The 10,098-nt window shown below is 43.5% G+C and overlaps 1 protein-coding gene across 1 annotated transcript; it reads left to right on the forward strand.

Annotated features, from left to right (window-relative positions):
- Positions 1–369: 369 nt before the first annotated feature.
- LOC137572810 (uncharacterized) lies at positions 370–8,481 on the forward strand. The gene is made up of 3 exons (XM_068284653.1): positions 370–883; positions 982–5,715; positions 8,141–8,481. Exons 1-3 carry the CDS (start codon positions 370–372, stop codon positions 8,479–8,481), a joined length of 5,589 nt encoding a protein of 1,862 aa, XP_068140754.1.
- The last annotated feature ends 1,617 nt before the right edge of the window (positions 8,482–10,098 follow it).

The raw sequence follows: 10,098 nt of genomic DNA on the forward strand, positions 1-10,098 counted from the left end.
CTGAACCACGTGGATTGGAGTGGAATCTTCCAGAAGCTTCCTTCGTGAGAGCGACCGCGGCAGACGATTACATGCCGGCTCGCTGAGAGAGGAAGAGAGAGGGAGATAGTGAACGTGGAATCTTCCAGAAGCTTCCTTCGTGAGAGCGACCGCGGCAGACGATTACATGCCGGCTCGCTGAGAGAGGAAGAGAGAGGGAGATAGTGAACGTGGAATCTTCCAGAAGCTTCCTTCGTGAGAGCGACCGCGGCAGACGATTACATGCCGGCTCGCTGAGAGGGGGGGGGGGGGCTGAGAGAGGAAAGAGAGGGAGATAGTGAACCACGTGCAAACAGGCAAACATAACCTCATTGTTACGCAACATATGCAATGAGCAACAGTGATAGAGTACCAGTTCAACCTAGCGCTGAGAGTCAGGAAGACGGCGCTGAGGCGACTGAGAATGGAGCGGTCTCAAGCGACAAAGAAACTGATACACCAACGATGTCAACGCCATCCAGAGGCGACGGTTTGTCAGTGCAACAAACGATTCTTAATGGAATGTTCGAGAGTCACGCAGGAAACGGTACGGCAATTAAACGGCCCAGTAAAATTGATCTAGCTCCGTGGTCCGTACCTGCGTTGGCGCAATCGACTATTCAAGGAGTGAGTCTACCTTTTCTGGCCAATACAGCTAATCTTCATAACGGATTGTGGACCCAAGGACAAATGAGTAACGCGGGTGGAATGCAGCATGGACCTGGAAGCCAACTGCCGGCTACCGGACACTTGACGTTAAGCCCTGGAGTGCACTCTACGGATTTAGGACACAAGAAAACTTTATTGTCATCGGAACAGATAGCGGCCCGCCAAGTACTGAACAAAGACTTACCCGTGTTTTCCGGTAAGCCAGAAGAGTGGTTGTTGTTTATAAGCCACTACGAACAATCTACTGAAAGATGTGGAATTAGTAACGAAGAGAATCTTATTCGGCTCCAAAAGTGCTTAAAAGGAGCGGCTTGGGATGCCGTTCGAGGAAAGCTAATGTGTCCAGAGACGGTGCCGTATGCAATCGGTACGTTACGGATGCTTTATGGAAGACCGGAGATTATTCACTGAGCCTTCAAAGGAAACTAAGAGAAGAACCAGCGGCACGCTCAAATAATTTGGATTCGGTTATTCAGCTAGCCTTGGCAGTGCAGAACTATTGCGCGACACTGGTCGCAATTGGGCTTAAAGAGTATCTGCACGATCCAGCTTTACTAGGCGAGCTCGTCGAGAAGTTGCCGGGAGAATTGAAACTCGATTGGGGAAGACACCGAATGACTCTAATTGGATGTGTGGCTAACTTGTCTATCTTTGACAATTGGTTGTTTGGCATTGCAATGTGTGCCTCAATGGTTACGCCGTATACAGTTCCAGCTAAGGATGGAGCAAAGAGAACCAAAGAGCGAATTTTTCTGCACAACGAATTGCAAAGTGGATCTAGTCAGGAATCGAAAACACAAGAAGTACGCATCCGGTTGTGTCCCAAATGTGCAGGGAGTCATAACGTAGCAGACTGTCGCCTCTTTCGAGAAATGAGCATAAAGCAGAGAAAGGAGTTCGTGCGGCAAAAGAGGCTCTGCTATTGTTGTTTTGATCAGCACGTGATACGGAATTGCAAAAGTAAAAGAAGTTGTGGTGTCGATGGGTGCAGGCAGATACACCACTCGTTGATCCACGAGACAGCGGACTACAAGGAAAGCAAATCGCAGTGGCAGACGAATGAGGATGATAAACCAGTTCATCCACCAATCTTATTCCATGGAGATATAACAAGCAAGGCTTTATTCAGATATATGCCAATCATGTTATACGGAAGGAAGCGAAATTTAGCGACATATGCCTTACTGGACGAGGGAGCCGCTTGCTCTTTGATTGAAGAAACTCTGGCAGACGAGTTAGGACTAGATGGCCCGGCCGAAGAACTGTGCTTAAAGTGGACCAGTCAAGTCACTCAAACGGAAAGCGCGTCCAAGTATGTGAGTGTCGGAGTGTCGTCGATGTGTCAAGGTGCGACGCAATTTGAACTCAAGAGTTTGCGCACGGTACGTAAGTTAGACTTGCCTACGCAAACAGTTACCGACGAACTGGTAACATCGAGAAAGCATCTACAGTATTTACCAAATTTAAGTTACTGTAACGTAAAAGCAAGCTTAATTATTGGTCTGGATAATTTGAAAGTTTGTGTGCCTTTGGAGATACGGGAGTCCGAAGGAGACGACGTGGTCGCGGCGCGCTGTAGATTGGGCTGGTCTGTGTATGGCCGGCACAGCGACGCCGCTCCAGCGTCCTCACACATATTGCACATATGTGAGTGCAATGAAGCGAGCAGCATGCGCGCTTTGGATGCGTCAATGAAAGAATACTTTGCTATGGAGTCCTCGGGAACACGTGTGCCAAGTAAGCCATTAAGATCGAAAGACGACGAGCGCGCGTTGCAGATTATGGAGGCGACCACAAGTTATTGCCCGATTGACAAACGTTGGCAAACTGGACTGTTATGGAGGTTCGACAGAGTAGATCTACCGGATTCATACTCGATGGCCATGAGGCGTCTTCAGTGTTTAGAAGCGAAAATGGCAAAGGACATCGATCTTAGAAGCTTTATGTTGGACATTATGCAAAGCTATGAAGAAAAGGGATACATCCGGAGATTAACAGAAAGTGAGCTAAATAAGGGTAAAAGTTCATGGTTTCTTCCTATATTTACAGTCACTAACCCAAACAAGAACAAGACGAGGCTGGTCTGGGATGCAGCTGCGAAAGTCAACGGCACGTCATTAAACGACGTCTTGCTAAAGGGCCCGGATATACTGGCATCTCTAGTTGGCGTGTTAATACGTTTTCGGGAGCGACCAGTAGCAGTGGCTGGTGACATAAGTGAGATGTTTCACCAAGTAAGAGTGCGCCCAGAGGACCAGACGGCTCAGAAGTTTCTATGGCGCAATGGAAATTCGGCTAAGGCGGCAGAAACGTACGTGATGCAGGTTATGACATTCGGGGCTTCCTGCTCGCCGGCCTTAGCTAATTACATAAAGAATCGCAACGCAGAGCGGTTCAGAAAAGAATCTCCAAGAGCTGTTGCGGCCATTTGTAGAAACACGTTTGTCGACGACTGGCTCGAGTCGACAAACACCGAAGACGAGATGACGGAGTTGGCCATGGAGGTGCAGAGAATTCACTTGGAGGGTGGATTCAACATGAGGCGCTGGACCTCGAATTCTGCGAGCGTAGTGAGAGCGCTCAAGAACCAAGAAGGAGACGTGCCTAGGGAGGTGGGATTCCTTGAAAAAACGCAAGATAAGGTTTTAGGCATGTGGTGGCTGCCCGTGACAGATCAACTTACGTATGTAGTCAAGCCGGATTTACTTGAAAGAGCATCGAAAGACTATCCGACCAAAAGAACTGTTTTAAGTGTGGTTATGTCAATTTTTGACCCACTTGGATTGCTTGGCTTTTTCACTGTTCGTGCTAAAATTATTTTGCAGAATATCTGGCGAGCAGGAACGGATTGGGATGAGTCTCTTCAGGAAGAGGACCAAGCAGACTGGAAAATTTGGGTGAAGCTGTTACCCAAAATCAACGAAGTGAGGATTTCAAGGTGCATGCCGAAGGTTTGTTGTGCAAGACGAGTACAACTTCACACGTTTGTGGACGCCAGCATCAACGCTTATGCAGCGCTTGTGTACCTGCGAGCAGAAGTGGATGGAATAGTCCACTGTTCCCTGGTAGCGTCTAAGACACGAGTGGCCCCCTTGAAGCCAGTCTCAATACCACGGATGGAACTGATGGCTGCTGTTTTAGGTTTACGGCTGGCGAAATTCATCGAACCTGAACTCTCAGTAACAGTATGTCAGCGTATTTTCTGGACGGATTCTAAGGACGTTTTATGCTGGATTAGATCAGATGCCCGCAAATACAATCAATTTGTGGCATTGCGAGTTGGAGAAATTCTGGAAGACTCTGACGTGCTATCTTGGCGATGGGTGCCCACCCAGCATAACGTTGCAGACGATGGCACGAAATGGACAAAGATGCCAGACATGACCGGGAATTCAAGGTGGTTTGTTGGCCCGAGATTCTTGTATGAACAAGAGACACAATGGCCTAGCATGGAGCAGGGCCCGAGCAAGACGAGTGAAAGTATCTTGCACCACGAGGAGAAAGTCAAAGGGAACTCTAGTTTGGCTTGCATCACACCTGATCCGGAACGATTCGGAACGTTGGAAAAGCTACGGGCGGTACAAAAGCGAGTTCTAAACTTTTTGCAAGGCATATGTAAGAGGCCTTGCGGAGAACAACTGATGAACATTTTGGCTATAAACCGCGATGTGGAAACCGATGCAGTTTTTATTCGTGCATGCCAAGAAGAGGAGTTTCCAGAAGAGATCAGATGCCTAAACCAAGGACATGGCATAACAAATAGGAAAAGTAAGCTATTTAAGTGCACTCCTTACCTGGACGAGTTAGGAGTGCTACGTATCAAAGGACGAATCGACAGAATTGAAGGAGTAGATATGGACACTAAGCGACCCATTATACTACCGCAAAAGCATAGAGTAACGTTTCTGATTGTGGAGTACTATCACAGGAAGAATTACCATTTGCACAATGAAATTGTCGTTAACGAGGTACGACAGCGGTACTGGATAACCGGCTTACGCGCTTTAGTGAGAAAAGTCGCGAACGCCTGTGTAGCGTGCCGTATACGAGTGGCCCGACCAGTGCCACCAAAGATGGGCGATTTACCAAAGGAGAGGTTATCGCCGCACACACAACCATTCACCTTTACTGGAGTGGACTGCTTCGGCCCATTTGAAGTCGCAGTGGGCCGCAGGCACGAGAAGAGATGGGGTGTGTTATTCACATGCCTTACGACCCGAGCGGTACACCTAGAAATTGCTACATCACTGTCAACCGACTCATTTCTCTGCGTATTGAAGGCGTTTGTAGCCAGAAGAGGGGTGCCGCGTACCATACTATCGGACAATGGTACAAATTTTAGAGGAGCCAGCCGCGTATTGAAGGAGCACATAGAACGGATATCAACTTCAGCTGTGGAACAGCAGTATCCAACGTTGGAGTTCAAGTTTAACCCTCCCAGTTCACCGCACATGGGCGGCGTTTGGGAGCGACTGGTACGTTCTACTAAATCTATACTTTCAGAAATACTGCCAAAGGCCGGCCTGAAGGAAGAGGTGTTAAGAGGAGCGTTTGCTGACGTAGAGCAAATTTTGAATTCAAGGCCTCTGACGTATGTGCCTTTAGAAAGCGCCGAATCGGAAGCATTAACGCCGAACCATTTTCTAAAAGGCAGTTCTAGTGGCCTACGTGAGAGCGGTTCACTGCAACAGTCTGGGCCGCAACTCGCAAAAGGGTATCGTGTTGCCAGCCAAATTGCCGACCGTTTCTGGAAGAGGTGGCTAAGAGAATATCTACCTACAATCACAAGGCGCACGAAATGGTTCCAACCACAGCTCAAGCCGGTAGCAGTAGGTGACGTGGTGATAATTGTAGACGATGCCGCTAAACGTAATACGTGGCCAAAGGGAAGAGTGATCGACGTTCATCGTGGGAAAGACGGACAGGTGCGAAGCGCAGTCGTTCGCACAGTAGATGGACTTGTGACGCGACCAACAGTGAAGCTGGCCGTACTGAATTTGGAGAGTAATCCACCGCACGAAGACGCTGGTGAATTACGGGGGTGGGGAATGTTGCGGTGCAGGCTTAATTGCCGCCCCGCGCCAGTAGAAAGGCTTACCCAACGCGCCCCTGGTTTTTATTCTCTCTCATTCGAAGAAGAACAGTTAGAATTTACTTTGTCTTTGCTTGCACTTATGACAGAGCGGCGGCCCGCTATGACGGCGCGCCAGTCACAGAAAATTAGGCAAGCAGGAAAGACGTGAAAAGGAGAGAAAAACACAAATGTAAGATAAAATAGAAACATGTGAGAAATTTGAATTAACATTGAAATAAAGATTTCAGCCAACCGATCTAACCGATCGATATGCCCACAAATTGTGCAACTGAATATAGCGCAATACAACACAAAACCGGCGTTTAATTGTTTGGTTAGAGGGCTCGGGGTATATGTTCGACTCGCGAACCTTTTTGGAGCTGTCCCACGTCACGACCTGAACATTTTCTACAGTTATTTTGAATAACCTCAAGCAGGGTTTTTGCCGTGCGGTTGGGGACAGCGACATGAAAGCATCGCTGTGTTTCCCTTTCCACCACGAAAACCCACTGGCCTTCAACAACTCAACGTCTGTTATATTTCCATTTCCCGAATTTACCTTTGTCGATTTCAACGATTCGGCCTTCACCCCCCAATGTCTCCTTTATGTCGTCTTCGACCATTTTTAGATATACTTTCCGAATAAATTTTTTCCATTGGACAATTGTCCTACTGGACATCCCATGATAATCCTCATTGAACTTCTGCTCCATATAAGCCGTTACCAATAGCGCTATAAGGTAGCAGATCTTTCCCCAGACTTAAATTCGATTGTTCAAAAATCGTGTCTTTCTTAATACTATCAAAAAATTTACACCTTTTAAACATTTGCCGCCGATTCTGTACGAATCGGTATTGACGTTGACATCGGAAGTTGACGAAGTTGAAGAGTGTTAGTTCACATCCGTTGCATGCCATCGTTAAGTTTAAAGTGATTGAAAAATTTTTAGAAGCGATCGGAATGTTTTTGGGAGAGTAGAAATTCTATTATCTTCTTTTTCACTCGCTCTTATTTGCATGTAGAAAATATTGTATGCATTGACTCAATCATAACGCATACGCTGACCAAAAAGTCTCCAATTCAAAAGTGTCAGTGTATGCGTTATGATTGAGCCAATTCATCAAAAAGAGACAAAAAGGCGGTTCTTTTGGTCAGTATGTCGACATCAACACGAATTCATTTTATGAGCCGAGAAACTGAGCGGCAAGCATAAAGAGAGTCAAGGTTCTTAAAAAAAATTTTACATAAGGTGCGTATCAAAATGATAAGACACTTAATTTTTCTTGAATATTTTTAAAATTAAGGCACCTCCTGGACTAAAAAACTTATGAAAATATTAATTAATGCAACAGAAAAGCGTTTTAACACATTTTATTCAAATATTTTAACAACGAATGGTTTTTTTTTTTTTTCAAAAAAATAGAAAATGCAGTATTTTCAGTTGTGTCAAAATTATAAGACACCTTCGGCTGTAGCACTTAAATATAAAAACCAGAGGGCCGGGGCGACCGCGTCAAAGTTTGTATACCCTTGCAACTTTTTTGGTAACTCTTCCCTTACCTATTAGCCATCAATGTGGAAGAACGTTTTATCTAAAAAGGCTTATGTTTGCGAAAGAATGGCCTACAGTCATAGGAAACAACGAAGATATTGATCATAGTCACTGTTTTTCACCGATCGTTCCTATGGGAGCTATATGATATAGTCACCCGATCTTTATCAAATTCGGCACAGCCATTAACAGATAAATTAAATTAAGAAATGTTTAATTTGAAAGCAATCGCGTTAAAAGTAACAAAGTTATTTGCAAAAGTCCCTGTTTTCAACCGATCGTTCCTCTGGGAGCTATATGATATAGTCACTGTTCGTGACTTTGGGGTTTGTATGGGAGCTCTATGATATAGAGGTCCGATCCGGCTGAATCCGAGATATACAACCCCTGCAGTATATACAAGGCTACGTTTTTTAGTTAAACTATGTTTGAGTTTTTGTTTACTTTAATCTCCTTGTCTAATATACTTTTTGCGACTCATTTTCATTTCAAAGGTCACACGCTGGCCAGAAAATTCAAAAACACATGAAACCGGAGTTACTATCTAGACTCGTTTACAGTTTGCCACCAAATACAAAGTATGTACTCTCAGTTCGGAATGAGTAAAAAAATTTTGTTTTTAGGAACTAAAAATGTATAATTTATTAAATTATATTACATTCGCAGCTTGCGCGCCCCATGTATCAAGAAATTTGTATATAGATTCTGTGCATATAGCATTCCCGTTTATTGTGGTGGAACGTTGGCCCATTGGTCCGAATAAGTGGCATTATGAAAAAGGAAGATTTTTTACATATCTTGGAATCCAATCTTCCTGATTTTGCAGATAAGAGTGCGTATCAAGAGAGAGAAGTCATTTTCCAACAGGACGGCGATCCGAAACATACGGCCAACATTGTTAAGGAATGGCTCGAAAATCAAAATTTTCAGAAGATGCAGTGGCCGGATCAAAGCCCAGATCTAAATCCGATTGAAAACCTATGGGTTCTGCTAAAAAAGCAACTTTCGCGCTACGATACTCCGCCAAGGACAATGGACGAGCTTTGGAGTCGAGGCCAAGCGGAATGGAGAACTCTTTCGCACGGATTAATAGAAAACTTGGTGGAGAGTATGCACAGACACATTAAAAGTGTGATTACAGCCAAGGGCCTTTGGACCAAATATTGAAAAAAATTCCTTAATCTATAAGTTTGGATAAATTCGAGCTATGGATAATTCGAGCTAAGCAGGAGATAATGAATAAAATGTTTGGTTTTTCGTTTTATATATTATTAGTGGATCTTTGTTGCAAATTTGGGATCGATTAATGCATTTTCATGGGTTTTACAGACACTCAAAGTAACTGTATCAAAACATGTATCCACATGTGCTCGCCACTGTATTTACCAAATTTCAAGGCTCTAGTCTAAATTGGACTTTATGCCAAGAAATCCGACTTTCTGTTCATAGTGCACTGGTTAATCTATGTTTCTCTTAAACAAACGACTTAGTAAAAACATCAAAAATGAACCAAAAATAGGAAGCAGCCAAAAAAATAGTTGGCATCAAAGGAAGTCATTTCAATTCGTGCAACACTGAAAACAAAATAAAAGTACCGCGAGTCGCCTATTCTTAAAAATCTTATATCAATAAACATACAATTTAATTGAACAGAAAAATAGCGAGTGAGTTCACAAGCCAAAATAAATAATGAAAAAGCAGTATAGGCCTAACTTTCCGTGACTTCGTGCAAACTGTACTTATTCTTCTAATTGTTAGTTCTTTTATTTTTGTTTATATCAGTGGTTAACACTACAGCTGCAAATCTATCGATGGAGACTATCGATAGTATCGATGGTTTTGGTCTCTGAGGATAATTTCGATAATTTTTTGGTTTCTGGCGCCAAGAAAAGTTTTGTTGGAAAAAAATTAAAATTTAATTATAAAAATATTATATGTATGTATATTTAATAGATAGCTTGGAGTTGCTATTTTTTCGGAGAAAGAAAGTTCATAAAGCAATCAAGTAAGCATAGAACTAATATGCAAGGTTCAAGTGTCTGTTTTTTGATTGTTATTTTATAATATAGATGGTGATGCTTCGAGTTTTGTTGTTGTAACCTCTACATCTGTCAAATCTAAGTCTTTCGTTGCTGTTGATGCGTCTACTCCTACATGAATATTTCTGTGCGTATAATAAACGAAATAAAACCCACACAAAGTTTAAGGAATAAGTATTTTTTACGGAAGTACGTTGGCTTAGTAGGGGGAAATGTTTGGAGCGCCTTTTCAATTTAAGAAAAGTCACCAACTTTTTGGAAACCGTTGGAAATGACGTCCAAGCTTAGATAGGACATATAAAGGACCCAATTTGACAGTTAGAATTAAATAAAAATAGCTCAGACAAAATAAAGTTGTACACTGAAATAGTAAAGGAGGTAAACGAAAATTTTCGGAATATTTAATACTTAATATTAAGCAAGAAAAAGTTTCGTACTTCTTGTTTGTTGCCACACACAAAGCCTTATTTCTGATTGTGTGCGTGCCTGGACTGTACAGTGTTAAGTCGGCGTATTTAACATGTATGACGGCATTGTTACCTAGTGAACATATGTACATACGTCATCTCTCTCTCTCCCTCGGCGAGTCTTCGCCAGCCTTATACATACATACATACATAAGTAGACCGCTGCTCTGCTGGCGTTACCAAGTGAACATGATAAGTCCTCTCTCTCTCTCCCAAGGCGACTCTTCGGCAGCCTTATATGTACATACATACATTGTTATAGAATTAAGAACATTAAA

The sequence above is a fragment of the Drosophila tropicalis genome, unplaced genomic scaffold (genome assembly GCF_018151085.1).
Source record: "Drosophila tropicalis isolate 14030-0801.00 unplaced genomic scaffold, ASM1815108v1 contig_108, whole genome shotgun sequence".
NCBI lineage: Eukaryota > Metazoa > Arthropoda > Insecta > Diptera > Drosophilidae > Drosophila > Drosophila tropicalis.

What these genes read in the sequence shown, in the direction of transcription:
- LOC137572810 (XM_068284653.1), top strand. Translation starts at nt 370, where the DNA reads ATGAGCAACAGTGATAGAGTACCAGTTCAACCTAGCGCTGAGAGTCAG. An exon ending in AGACTTACCCGTGTTTTCCG is followed by an intron (nt 884 to 981) that starts GTAAGCCAGAAG and finishes CGGCTCCAAAAG; the next exon opens with TGCTTAAAAGGAGCGGCTTG. An exon ending in TCCACCGCACGAAGACGCTG is followed by an intron (nt 5,716 to 8,140) that starts GTGAATTACGGG and finishes CTGATTTTGCAG; the next exon opens with ATAAGAGTGCGTATCAAGAG.